At 62.3% G+C, this 13,278-nt stretch overlaps 4 protein-coding genes across 4 annotated transcripts; all 4 read left to right on the top strand.

Moving 5' to 3' along the window:
* Window positions 1-852: 852 nt before the first annotated feature.
* LDBPK_366020 (hypothetical protein, conserved) lies at window positions 853-1,368 on the top strand (the record flags this gene model as incomplete). The annotated part of the gene is made up of 1 exon (XM_003865666.1): window positions 853-1,368. The coding sequence occupies one exon, from the start codon at window positions 853-855 to the stop codon at window positions 1,366-1,368; it is 516 nt and encodes a 171-aa protein (XP_003865714.1).
* Window positions 1,369-2,307: 939 nt separating this feature from the next.
* On the top strand, window positions 2,308-7,620 carry LDBPK_366010 (hypothetical protein, conserved; the record flags this gene model as incomplete). Its single annotated transcript, XM_003865665.1, has 1 exon — window positions 2,308-7,620. One exon carries the CDS (start codon window positions 2,308-2,310, stop codon window positions 7,618-7,620), a length of 5,313 nt encoding a protein of 1,770 aa, XP_003865713.1.
* A 665-nt stretch (window positions 7,621-8,285) lies between these two features.
* LDBPK_366000 (hypothetical protein, conserved) lies at window positions 8,286-10,328 on the top strand (the record flags this gene model as incomplete). The annotated part of the gene is made up of 1 exon (XM_003865664.1): window positions 8,286-10,328. The coding sequence occupies one exon, from the start codon at window positions 8,286-8,288 to the stop codon at window positions 10,326-10,328; it is 2,043 nt and encodes a 680-aa protein (XP_003865712.1).
* A 689-nt stretch (window positions 10,329-11,017) lies between these two features.
* Window positions 11,018-13,201, top strand: LDBPK_365990 (hypothetical protein, conserved; the record flags this gene model as incomplete). The annotated part of the gene is made up of 1 exon (XM_003865663.1): window positions 11,018-13,201. The coding sequence occupies one exon, from the start codon at window positions 11,018-11,020 to the stop codon at window positions 13,199-13,201; it is 2,184 nt and encodes a 727-aa protein (XP_003865711.1).
* Window positions 13,202-13,278: the final 77 nt, after the last annotated feature.

Below are 13,278 nucleotides of genomic sequence, written 5' to 3'. Positions count from 1 at the left end.
GATCCAGGGAAGGGGGTGAGCCTTAACTGATTCTCCCTCCCTCTCTCCGTCCGGGTCTGCATCTGCTCGCGATTGTGTGAGTGTGCGCGCGAGTGATGCGAAGGCGACGGTGTCAGGGAGAGAGAGTTTGTGTAATATTTAACCGAAAGACAGGCCGCGAAATGTTCGAGGGACTCGTTACACAGGAATGCGCGCGCAAAGAGCGCTGCGCAAGTCACACCTTGTGCCAAGCGTGCGCGCCACAATGGTGCACGTTCGTTTGTGCGCGTAGGCATACAGCCGAACGAGGCTGTGGAACGAGGTCAGGCGAAGGGCTGCGGATATGCTGAGGCACCCAAATGCGCACGGGCGATGGCGTTTGCTGGCTTCTGTGAGAGCCCGACCCCCTCTTGAAGGGGCCACCTTTGAGGTTTGTGCCAGAGGTGTTGCGGTTTCTTTTTCCTGCCCTCTGCCATTCTTTGGTGCGGCTCAAACGCATTGGGAGGTGCACATCAGCCGTCGGTGTCACTCACGGGCGGCCCGCACCCCGCAGTGCCCTGACTTTTCATTCCTCCTCTCTCTCACCATGGATGAACGGCCCACGGGGTCCTTGCAGCACTCGGCCTCTGCTCAACACTGCTTGTGGCTCTCTCTCTCTGTTTCCACTGCTTCTGCAGTGTCCCCGCCTCCGGCTCCCAACCCCTGTCCACAGGTGCATATGCGACTTTACCAAGGCGTTCTCAGCGCCCCTACCCCCGCCTCCGCGTGGACCCTCGTTTGTTGTATGCAGCAGCTTACAGGCGCAGCGCCCCAGTTTCAAACCGTAGCAGCTCCAGCGAAATAGAGAGAGGGAGACGCACAGAGTAGCAGAACATGAAGCGGTTTTTCTCTTCGCTCTACGAGGGCACAGGTATCATCAAGGACCCGGGGCAGCGCAGCATCGCCAGCCGCGTCACTGCTTTGGCTGTGGAGGGGGTGGCTGTCTTCACAGTGCTAGGCACGCTCGGCGTCGACACCTCGCCCCTTATCGCTGCTGCGGGCGTCACCGGCGCGACGATCGGTTTTGCGTGCAAAGACTTCGGCGCGAACTTCGTCGCTAGCATCGCCCTTTCCGGTCAGCGAGCGCTGCGCACGGGCAACAAGGTCTCGATCGGCGTTGGCCCCAACATCGTCTCCGGCACCGTTGTAGACTGGGACACGCGCTACATCTACCTCCGAAACGAGGAAAGGGCCGTAGTGTGCGTACCGAACAATGTGGTGCTCAACTCTGTCGTCATGTGGAAGGACCCGGATACGAGCTCTCCGCTGACAGCGGAGGGTGCGGCTCAGGCAAACGACACCAAGGATTGGAATGCAGCCGCCAGCGCAGCTGAGCCGCCCAAGAAGTAGCGCGGTAACCGACTCGGCTTTCACAACCCCCATTCTCTGTTTCTCTCTCTTTTTTCCGCCACCCCGCTCTGGCAGTGCGCGTGGTTGAGGCACGGATCCACACCCCCAGCAAGATGTACGACATCGTCTATGCACTGCCTCCTCCTCTCTGGTATTATCCATTGCACAGATGAGAAACTCTCTGCCAGGACCACCAGCAACCCTCACGACGTGCTTAGCGTAGGGGATACCAGCGCCTCGACCTATCTTTGTGCCGTGTCCATCTCATTTATTCTGGCCTTTCCCACACCCCTCTCCGTTTTGCGCCTCTTCTCTGCATCTGCGTTCTGCACGCATCGACGCGCCCGATCGCTAAGAGATACTGTGAATTAGTGTGACGCTGCCCTCTTCCGTTCGCCGTCGCCTCTCGTTTTCCGTGGCAGAGTCATGGCGGTGGCTCACTAAGACACATGCCGTCACAGGAAGGTTGTCGGCTGTAAGCGAGAGACGCGAAAAGAAAACGCCCTCTTCTCTCCACGTTCTGCGGAACCGCTACCCCACCCTCCTGGCCATGTTTGCATCCACCAACGCACCTCCCTCACGCAAGTTAGCGCGTGACGCGTGCTCTCGACCTTCCTCCTCTTCTCTCTCCTCTCTGCCCCTGCCGTGCTCTGCTCATCTCCTTCGTGCATCGGACGGTTGGTTCTCTAGCTGCTGCCAAGGCCCATGGGGAGCGCCTGCATCGCCTCGCAGCCTCGCGCAACATCACAGCAGCGCCGCAACCGTACTCGCTTATCCGATTCTTCTTTTCTTGCCTTGTTGAGCAGGTCCGCCCCCTCCCCCTTCCCCACCTCCCTACGCCGCCTCCTCTGGTGCCGTTTTTCGTTGGTGGTGGTGCTCTCCTCTTTTTTTGCTCGACGCTCCGCTCTCCGTTCCTTTGACGAGCGTCATGCGTACTGGATGGCCGCCAAGACCGCTCTCGAGCTGAACAGCGTGGGCAGAGTCCCCCCGCGCGAAGGTGGCCTCTCGTCGCGTGTAGCGCCGTCGGTGGTGGAGGTGCTCCCGGGACTGTATTTGATTGCGACGATTGTGCGGGCAAAGAACCGGTGTCTTCTGGAGCTGCTGCAACCAACGGCAACGTCTTCCGACGTAGTCTCTCGCTCGTCTGCGTCAACGCACAACGACGTGCTGCAACGACGCTTGTCGGAGTCCTTGGAAAGCTCCGCAAGACACGCATCCGCAGTGAATGTACCAGCGACACTCATGTCCGCCTTTCGAGTGCCGCGAGTCATCCAACTCGTCGCCGAGGATGAGGGGATTATTGAAACCGTTGCCCTCGTTCGAGAACCGCTTGGCTTGGCGTTCTCGTCCGCTCCCGAGGGAGAAGAGGGCAGCGCTGCGCGGACGAGCGCCGTAGACGGCGCGTCGCCAACGTCCATGCACCACGTGCATGTGCACTTCTTCATCGGCACTTCCAACGGCACGGTCCTCGTGGGAAACGCGTTGCGCGGCACCATCGTGGCGGTCGCGCAGTTTCAGTACCATCATCGCTTCGATGATGAGCGACGGGGCGATCGACTCACCACAACCTCCACCAGCCGCACAGGCGAAAGCCGCGATGACCCGGCGGCAGGATGCCCGATGAACGAAAAGGTCACCGCTGTGAACCAGTCGGTGGTGAAGTTTGTGGTACGCCAGCGGTCCGACGCGCTGCTGTGGAATCCATCTCTTCCCTTCTCGCAACTGTCGGCGGGCGCGGGGTCGTACCGGGGTAGTGGCCGCTCAGCAAAAGCCAGCGATACGCCCCCATCTCCCACAGCGGACTCGCGCGTCGTGAGCGTCTTTGTCGCACACAGTGGCGGCAAGGTAGTCGAGCTCTCCCGCGCTGCACTGGACGTGTTTGTGCGCGTCTCTGTCAATCGTCTTGATGGTTGTCGCCCGCATCTCATATTGGAGTGGTCGCCGGAGACGTCCACCACCGCCTTCCCAGTCGCCGGACCTGCCAGCGAGTTTGCTGCACACGTCGACTGTGTTTCGGTGTTGGCGCCGTCGCCGGCCTCGTACTCGACTCTCGAGAGCCGCACCGCGTCCACCAAGTCAGCAACGGCGGAGTCGACCACCTTCTCCATTTGCGATGTCGACATCGTCAGAGAGCCCTTCGGCGGCGGATCGTCGCCGCTGCTCTCTCCCCTTGAAGTACAGCGCGGCTTCTCCGATGTGCTTCTTGTCGGCGGCACAAACCCGCTCTTTTCGTCGTTTCGCCTACAACCTCCGCCCTCGCGCTTCTCGGCATCCAACACAGTTGCGGCTGTCAAGCACATGGTAACAGGTGTGGCTCGCTCGCTGTGGTCCAAAGCCATCGGCACATCGAAGACAGTGGAACACCCGCCGCACCTCAAAAAAGTCGCTGCACTGCGCACGCACACGCTTTTGCAAGCCGACGCGAAATGCACTGCACTTCAGGTGGACCCCACGCAGCAATGGGCGGCGCTTGCGATTGAGGGTGGCGGCCGCATCTACGTGGCCGATGTGCAGAGCGGCATCGTGGCTACGGTGCTGAAAGGCTGTCGCGCGGCGCAGTTTACGTGGTGGTGGACGGAGCTCGCCGCTGGCAGGCCTGCCCTGTTGCTCGTCGTGTACCTGCCCCTCCGCAGCGCCGTCGAGGTGTACACGACGCGGACGTGGCAGCGCCTCGCCGCACGACACGTGCCGAAGGGGAGTGTGCTGCTGCGATGCTGTGGGGCGCCATGTGAAGCAATGCGAGGGACGTCAGACTCCCACGGACAAGACCGACCCGCTGCTGCTTGTGATGGTAATGGCACTGCCCCGCTGCTCATGGACCCTGCCGGAAACGTGTTCCGTGTTGGTATACAGTGGGTGCTCGACAATCCACAGGCAAGCCTCGCTCGCCTGCGCTCCACGCAGCCCGCATCGCTGAGGGAAGGCGCAGAAGAGGCGTGTCCCGCTAGGAAGACGTGTTCGCTGAGCACATCGGTGCTGCGGGGTTGCCAGACCCCGGATGATTTCCTTGAACTTGCTCTGAAGCTGCCCTTGCCATGCCCGCGCGTGCAGCGAGTGGCCTCCGCAGGAGGAGGATGCAGTGTTGCTGGTGGCGATGAGGTGCGCGGTTACGTAAAGGAGCTGGCCGTCCTCTGCGAGACAGTCCAGCGTCGTTTTGCGCCAGGGTACGCAGAGATCGCCGTGACACCGATCCCGAGCTCCGCGCAGGACATTCTGGGCGGCGCGGTGACGGCAGTGCCGCGAGGCGTGACCGCGGCACAGTGCCTTCACTACGTTCAAGTGTATGCGAGCTTGGTGGAGAACTACCAGCGCTTCCTCACCTGCAAAGACGTCGCTGCGACCCTTTACTTCGACCCACACCAGTGGACCTCACCCCTTGTGACTCCGGACCTGTGGAAGGCGACGTTCTGCATCGCGGCACATCCTGCCGTAGCTGTTTTTGTGAAAACCATGGACGCGTATGTCGCCGCAACCCTCGCAGCGCACCCCGCCGAACTGCACATCTACAAGAAGCACGTCTCCACGTACCTGCAGCAGGCGATGCGCGGCCCCCCTCGTGCATCTGCTTCAGCGGGGTCAGGCAGCACATGCCCTGCGGCGCGGGAGCTGCTGACAACCAGAGCGGCGCCGTGCTTGGCCGACCCCTCCAGCTTCATGCCCCTTCCCGCCTTTCTGCGCTGCTTCTACGTCGGCTCGATGCACCCCACCTTTCTGCGCGGTGCCATCGAGAGCGCCGAAGACGCCGACGGCAGCGTCAGCATTCTTGGCCCCTTATCCGACCTCGTCTTTGGGGTTTGGGGCATGGACAGCTTTCTCGCGCAGCTTCCCGCGCTCCGACAGGTTGGCTGCGCAGACGGCGATGTCGCGCACATCACTGTCACTTGGGTGGCGCGTCAAGCCGGCCGCGACCTGGCCGCGTTGCTGTCCACCACCACAGTAGGATGCCTCGCTGCCACGCTGCTCAGCTTCTCTGACGACCACTTCGCGGCGGCTTTGGCACGGGCACCGATCCCGTTTGTCTCCGTTAATGGCGATTTGGCGGCTCGCGCGGCGGTGGACAGCGTGACAGGCCTGCTGTGGTGCTGTGCAGTACGGGTGGCGCTGCGGCGACGGACGTCGTCCTTCGCACAAAGCGAGCTGCTGCTGCGCCGCATGCGGCAGCTACTTCAACTGTGGCATAGTCTCTCCAAGTGCTCATCCCCACTGAGCGCCCCCGAGTCCACGGATGCGGATCCGGGGCGGAGCGGCAGCCCCGCCTCCGAGGACGCGCTGGCCTTGCATCTCCGCCTGAGCGGCGTCGATCCGTCGTGCTTGCCAACCGCAGAGGCTGCCGGTCGTACGTGGGACAGCGGCGGAAGAAAAGTGACCGCGACAAGTGTGGTTGCCTGCTCTGAGGGGGACGTCATGGAGGTGTATCTGCAGCGCAATGGCATCACAGCCACGTTCCTGGATGGCTTCGCGGTGCCGCGAGCAGACGCCGACGCGGACGCCGCCCGTTTTTTCCCGTCCCTTTCTGCCTTTGTCTCGCTGCTCGGCGAGACGGCGCACGCTTGCGAGCCAGACGCCGTTGCCGTCCCGTCTTTGGCGTGGATCGTCGGGCACCAGTGGGATGTGGAGCGGTTTCGCAACGCGGCACTGCGGCCAATCGAGCAGCTCTGGCAGCAGCTGACCTCGACGTCCGCAAAGGACGGCACAGGCGGGCCCTTGAGTAGCAGCTCGTCGGCCATGTACGCGTCCTGCCTCATTCTCGTGACCATGAGCGTCCTGCAGCACGTCTTGCGCCCTCTCACCGACTTAGATTTTTTTTTCTGGGAAACCGACGCCGTCCCTGATGGAAATTTCTTTCCTGTCGACGGCACCCCATCCGGTCTCGTGCTGTCCGGCAGTCGCACCACTCGCGACTACCTGAACAGTGTGCAGCGACTCTCGAGTCTGCTGGAGAGCATGTTGCTGCGCGTCGTCGCGCCGCTCGAGAACGCCGAGCGGGCTCTCCTCATTCAGCAGATCAACCTTGCCTTGGCAGCGGACGACGCGCTCCTCTTCCCGCTCGTGCCCAATTTCCTGCGTGTGCGGCTGACGATTTGGATGCAGGTACTGGCCCAGACCCCGCGCGCCCCGCTGCGGCGGACGCAGCGAGTGCGGCGGCTGGTGGAGCTGATCCTCTTCTTTTCCGAGGTGTCCTCCTTGACGGTGGGCGGTGTGCCGCTGACGCAGCTGCAGTCTCACCTCTCCATTCCGTGGAGGGTCTTGCTCGGTGGTCCCAGCAGGCGGATGCAGCTTCAGCTTCTCCCCACCGTGGCCCTCACGGACAGGGCGTCGCTGACAGCCTGTCGTGCCTCTCCGGTGGTCACCGCCTCGCGATCCACGCGGCGCGCCGACTCCGTGCTTTCGCCGTACGCGGCGGAGGAGGAAGATACACACAGTGCCCCGCTGAACGCGCGGGCAGCGGCAACGGTGCTTCGACGGTTTCTGGCCGCTGGAGGCGTCTTGCACGCGAAGCAGCGTGGAGCGGCCGCGATCACCGCAGCAGGGCCAACGCCTTGCCTCGGTCTCATCGCCGAGGATACGCGTCAAGCCCTGGCGCGTCTAGCACAGTGCCTCGGCCTCCACGAGTCTTTCCCCGACATCGCCGATGTGGTGCTTATGGACTACGAGATCAAGCATCTGTTCCCCGTCGCTACTGTAGAACAGGAGATGTTGCTGTTGTCCTCCAAGGCGGCCGCGCCCCAGGTGGCGGCATCGATTCTGCAGTCATTTTTGGTTCTCATTCTTCAGTGCATGTCGGCGCGGCGTAACGGGTATGGGCAGCGCGGCGACCGTGCCGCCTACGACGCTGCTTCGAAACAGCTGCGTAGCATGGCACAGGCCGCCTCGGTGGAGTTACGAACGTGGCTGCAAGAACGCGAGGAAGAGATGACGGTGGCAGCGACGCCCGAGAGCAGGACGAAGAGGGGCGCAGCGGGTGGCAGAGACTCCACATCGTCTGCCCTACGCGGCCCTTGCGCTGTGCCGGCCGAGTCCGTCTTGGCTGGGCCCGGGTGGGTGACATCAGCAGAACACCAGGAGATGGGCCGCCTGGTGTCGTCCGTCCTTTCGACCGGGAAGGGAAGTGCGGCCAACAAAAACCTCTTCCACCTGCTCTTCACACTCTCGCAGTGGGCATGCGAAGGTCGCCTGTACCTCCCATCTGCTGCGCAGCGAGTGGCCCACGAACTGCCGCTGATCGTTGAGAGGTGGGAGAAGCTGATTTGAGGCCGGGGCACGCGTTTAATCGAGCGCTGCTGCGTGTCGCCCCATTGTTGAACTCTTAGCTGCTGCGCCGTCGTCGATGGCGGATTCCCTTAGCGCCTGCGTGGGCTCGGTCGTCTCTTCTCCTTTGCCGTGCCTACCCCGTGTGCGCGCGTAGCGTACCGGTGCCTGGCGTGCTTAGCCCCGCGCTATTCGTGTATGTGTGTGTGCGCGCGAAGCTGCTCCGATGCGGTGCGCCGCAGCTGGTCGAGTGACAAACACCGGAGAGCACATTTTCTCTTTTGTCCTCCCCCCCACACACACACGCACAGACTTACCCTCAGTGCGTGGGCAGGGGCGAGTGCGCCTCCACAAGGAGCCCAACCGTGTTTGAGAGAGAGCCACCGCTGCATGAACAAGGGCCTGCCCAAGAGGAAACGTACGCATCTCATGACGCGTCTTTTTTTTTGTCGTGCATGCGGCGAAGTCTGCCGCCTCGCTGGCTTTCCTTTTCTTCCTCTTCTTCCTCCCCCTCTGCTGATCTCCCTTCTCGGGTGTCCCATCCCTCCCGCCTTCTCGCTCTCTCCTTCCCGTTGCATGCTTACTTAAACCCGATTCATCCTCGCTCGTGCGAGCGCCCGTGCGCACCGACGTCGCAGCGCAGTCGCGGAGGCTGCCCGACGGGTACAATGAACCTCGATCAACTGTCGCAGTTTCTCGCCACGGTAGTGCGCCGGCACACCGCACGCGAGGAGAGCATTGGCGCCAAACGTCGACTTGTGGCGCTATACCGTGGCGATGCCAACGGCGACGGCGCTCGGTCACTCCCCGTCGCTTCGCTCAAGACGCTCTACACGGACTTTGAGGTACGTGAGCTGCCCGCCTTTTACGGCGATGGTGCTCCCCTTGTGCTCGAGCTAGGCGGCAGTGCCTCAATCAAGAGTGCAGATGATTCTGCACCGAACGGCGTAATCATCAGCTCCCTCAAGCGTTCTCGTGACGCGCAGGAGGACCACGGTAAAACGGTAGTCGCGCCAAAGGTCGCGGAGGCGGGCGCGCCGGTACCGTGCAGCACCGTCGAGGAAGTGATCGGACCCCTGATCAGCACCGAGGACCTTGCGAATCTGCGTACCGGACTGGCCGGTGCGGCCAAGTCGATTCCGCTGCCGAGTGTCACCGACAAGGAGAAGCGCGCCGCGCTTCACAAGGCCATCAAGACGTGTCTCGGCGGCACGCACGTGAGCAACACGGTGGATGGGGTCGTGACCGTCTTCAAGGCAAACGCGGCCGACCGCCGGGAAGAGCGTCGCCGCTCTCGCGCCAACCGCCCGGAGCCGAAGTACCACCACTTCACGCTTTACAAGGAGAACACGGACAACAACCAGGCGCTGCGCATGCTCGCCCACCACCTGAAGCTCTCCTCGCGACAGCTGCAGTTCTGCGGCACCAAGGACAAGCGGGCCGTCACGCTGCAGCGCGTTGCTGTACGCGAAACAACAGTGGAGCGACTCATGACGATCAACAGTCGCGCCTTCGGAGCACACAACGTCATCAAGGTATGCGGCTTCACGGAGGAGAAGCACGGGTTGCGCCTCGGCGACGCTCTCGGGAACCACTTTCGTATTGTTCTCCGAATGTTCCCTGCCGCGCCGTCGGCTGCCGAAGGCGAGACTTCCGTGTGCCACGCGCTTACGGCGCAGGACCTGCACGAGGTAGAACGCGTCGTGCAAGAGGTGGGGGTCATCAACTACTTTGGCCCTCAGCGCTTCGGCACGACAAGCGTCTTGACCAGTGACGTTGGCGTCCAGTTCCTGCAGGGGCGCCTTCGCGAGGGCCTTCGCCTGATCCTGGAGTCCAAAGCGCGCATGGTGCCGGAGATGCAGCGGGTAGTGGAGCTCTTCGACGCGAGCGACTACGTGGCAGCGCTACAGGCGGCGCCGTACTATTGCTACCAGGAGCGCGACATCCTCAAACACCTGTCGACGAATCCGAACGACTACCTGGGCTCGTTGCAGGCCCTCTCACGTACCATGGGGATGATGTACTTTCACTCTGTGCAGAGTCTTGTATGGAACCTACTGGCCTCGTCGCGGCTGTCCGACAAGGGTCGAGCACACGCCGAGGTGGGTGATCTCGTGCTTGAATCGACGTATCAGGAGCGCGTGGCGGCCAGGGATGCGCAACCAACGCCGAACTTCGACGACTCCAAGCTGCCTGCTGCCCGTCGTCTGACCAGCGAAGACGACTGCGCGCGTTTTGGCCTCGAGGACGTCCTTCTGCCGATCCCAGGGCCAGATCAAGATCTCGTGTACCCCTCCTCGTTTGGCTGCACGCGAGACGACTATGATGCTGTGCTCGCGGCGCTGGGCATCGACTTTGCGTCGAAGGAGGCGCTGGCGCTGATGAAGGTGTTTCACTTCCACGGCACGTACCGTGCGCTGGGGGTGCGACCCAAGGGCTTCTCACTGCGTGCGGAGACAGTGGCTGGCTGGCGAACCCCTGTGCTGAAGTCCGACTGGGAGAAACACTGCGACGCAGAAGGTATCGTGACACCGGCGGTCAGCAGCGCCGGCAACGCGGCATCGGTGCTGGAGCCGACGGGACCGGTGCAAGTCGTGGTCGCCACCTTCTCACTGCCACCCGGCAGCTACGCGACGAGTGTGCTACGAGAGTTTTGCATTCCTACGACGGAGAACGGTCAAGGCAAAGACTCAGGGACGGAGGATGAGTAAAGCAGCCGTGGCGACGCCCTGTCACACGATGGGTGGCAGGCAGGTCGCGACGCTGGTTTTCACCAGCGGCCCACAAGCCGTTGCGTCGTCACGCGCTCGTTGCGCCTCTGCCGCCTCTGTCGTTCCATCGCATTGCTGTCACTGACTCCTCTGGCGCATGCCATGTGATGGAGTCAACGTGCAAGTAAGGCCCTAGAAGACTCTCTCGCGCTGCAGCATGTTTCTTTTTTTTTTTGTCGTTGCCTCTTCTGGAGCTGCACCGGCGTCATGTTGGCAAGACACGCTCCCCTGAAAGGGGGTACCCTCCAGCACGCGTGCACGTGCCATATGATGGCCGATTCGTGTTGAATGTGTCGGTCCCCTTCGACGAACGCAGCTGCCCTCTCTTTGATGGCGACGTGGCGGGGCAAACCCTTGAAATGCCCACCTCACTCATCCATCCCGTTATCCTTCTCCCGCTGCACTCTTTTCGTTTTCATTGATTCATGTGATGCCCCGACCCTCCCCCTTCTGCATGCTGCTTGTTTGCTCTCTAGTCTTTGTCGAGGGGAGGAGGAAGCGAGTAACAGACAACCCTCAGCAAGTCTCTGTTCATGGGGGTCGGTGTCCTTCTATTATGAGGTCTCGTATAGTTGCTTTCTGTCTAGCAATCGCCTCTAGCAGCACAAAAGGAGGTTGTTTTCGTTACCATGTACATGGATATTCTGGAACAGGAGGTGGAGCACCTCAGTGCTGAGGTGATGCGGCTGCGCCTCATGGTGCACCGTGTGACACAGTCGATGGAGGCACCTCTACCTGATCCACACCACCGCAGCAGCCACGTAGACCCACGGCAGGTGGCACCGCTCTCTAAAGCCACCAGCTCCGGTACCCCGAAAGGCCTACAAGTTACCTTGGACTCGTACAAAGAGATACTACCGCTGGCGCAACTGCTTCTGGCACAGCAGCAGCAGCAGCAACGCAACGATGCCGAAGTCTCCCACGGCCGGCGAAGACGGCAGCCGTCACGCCATCACCGCCATCCAAGCAGACATCTCCGACCTGCCGCATCTCGCAGAGCCGGCTCATCTAGTTCTCGATCCAGCCCTTGTGCAGCGCCATCAAGGAGCCAGTCACAGAGGTCCTCTGACGCCCCGCTTACCATATCCTCGTCGCACATTCAGGGCAACAAGCCGACACGCTTCCTGTCGCACACGAATGCAGGACCGGCACGCACATCCTCGCCGTCTTTGACCACCACCTCGTCCTCTCCGACGCTTGTGGTGCTGAAAAAGGATGGCCACGGGAAGCCCACTAAGCCCGCACTGGCGCAAGGGCAAGGTGACACCCTCTTCGCCGGCGAGCGAAGCACCAACGCGAACCCCATCCATGTTGCGCCAACACGAGAGGAGCCACCATCGGCAAACGCGACGGCGCCGACTCCCATAGCGACCTCTGTCGTGAGCCGTCTACGAGCGCAGCGGCAACAAGAAGCGGCAAACGAGCAGGAGAGGACCCCAGACCGCAGCAATGTCATGCCGATGGCAACGTCGCCGACCCGGTCGGCAACCACATCGCCGTCACGATCAGAAGTGCGTCGCACGTATGTCATGAACGCGACCACAGTGGCGAGTCCCCGGAAGAAAGTTGCCCCAGCTACGGAGCCGGCAGCGGCCGCCTCTCTGCCGCACCAGTCGGCCAGCATCACTTCAAGCAAACGGCAGCTTTCGCCGTCAGAACAGGAGGCCGAGCGCCGCGCTGCTTGGCATTCATCAGAAGGGACAGGCCAGTACAGCCTCTCGACCTTTCCCCCCGGCTGCGAGGCACCGGGCGCGCTGTCCGAGTCGCCCGTGTCCAGCAAGCGCGCCTCCCTGCAAGCCGGCTCCTTGCAATACGGTAGTGCTGCGAGCAGCATCATCCATAGCGAGCAGGGCATATACAACTACAGCGCCCTGTCGTCGGCCTACAACTCCCCTGCGTTGAGTCATGTGCCGGAGGACGCAACAGCAGCAACGAGGGCGGTCCAAGCTGCGTCGACGCCATCGCCGGCACCGTCAGCGCAAGCCCCCTCTTCGCAGCAGCGTCACAACCAGCTGGGTCTGCAAACGAGCGCACTGTCGCCTGCACAGGAATATGCGTCATCCTCGAGCAGCACATCCGAGGAAAGCACTGAGGGGGATGCGGCAGAGCTGCAAAAGGCGCTGCATTCAGTGATCCCGAGCCCGTACAGAGCAGGCGTGATCCTCGGCGGCCGCCAACCCATTAGCGTGCAGTCCATGAACGTTCCCTCTGCCTTCGTCACGGCTTCGACCATGGCGTGTGCCGCTGGAAGCAACCCAGCTGCCGCGGCGATGCTCGGTCGTGGCGACCACGCGAGCGCTGCGTCGCGGGCGAATCTGCTGCAGGCGTTGCGGCCGATCCCCTCCGACAGCAGCGCATCCACATCGTCCTCATCCAACATTGCGGCCTTTTGCCATCCCTCGCTGCGTCAGTCCACCGAAGCGCACCACCGCGACTCGAGCTTCCACAACTACTCAGACTCGGCCTCGTCGCAACCGTCATCGCAGAACGCCGGGACACGTTTCTCGGAGGAGTCGCCTGCAGGCCCCTACACGTCCCAGAGCCAGGATGCGTACAGCCTCGCTTCCTACTCGCTTCAGCACTCTATCCAGCGCTCCTCGCGACGGAAAAGTAGCGACGCCTCGCAGAACTCTTCGCGGGCGCTTTCGCACTTCATGTGCCCACCCCAGCTCGCGCAGAGCGTTTCCCTCGGCACCTCGTCGGTGGGCCATCTAGGTTCCATCTCGGCTGGTGGGTACTACTACGGCTACAACTTGGGCCTCGGCAGCCCGAGTCAGCGAAGCCTGGCGCTTTCCCCCACTGCCGAGGCATAGCCTGTCGTGCGGTGCGAGGAGCGCGCCAGTACGTGGAGCTCGTCACCACTGCGCGCAACGAAGGATTGATACACCTA

The sequence above is a fragment of the Leishmania donovani genome, chromosome 36 (assembly GCF_000227135.1).
Source record: "Leishmania donovani BPK282A1 complete genome, chromosome 36".
In the NCBI taxonomy this organism is placed as follows: domain Eukaryota; phylum Euglenozoa; class Kinetoplastea; order Trypanosomatida; family Trypanosomatidae; genus Leishmania; species Leishmania donovani.
This window is presented reverse-complemented; position numbering and strand designations above follow the sequence as displayed.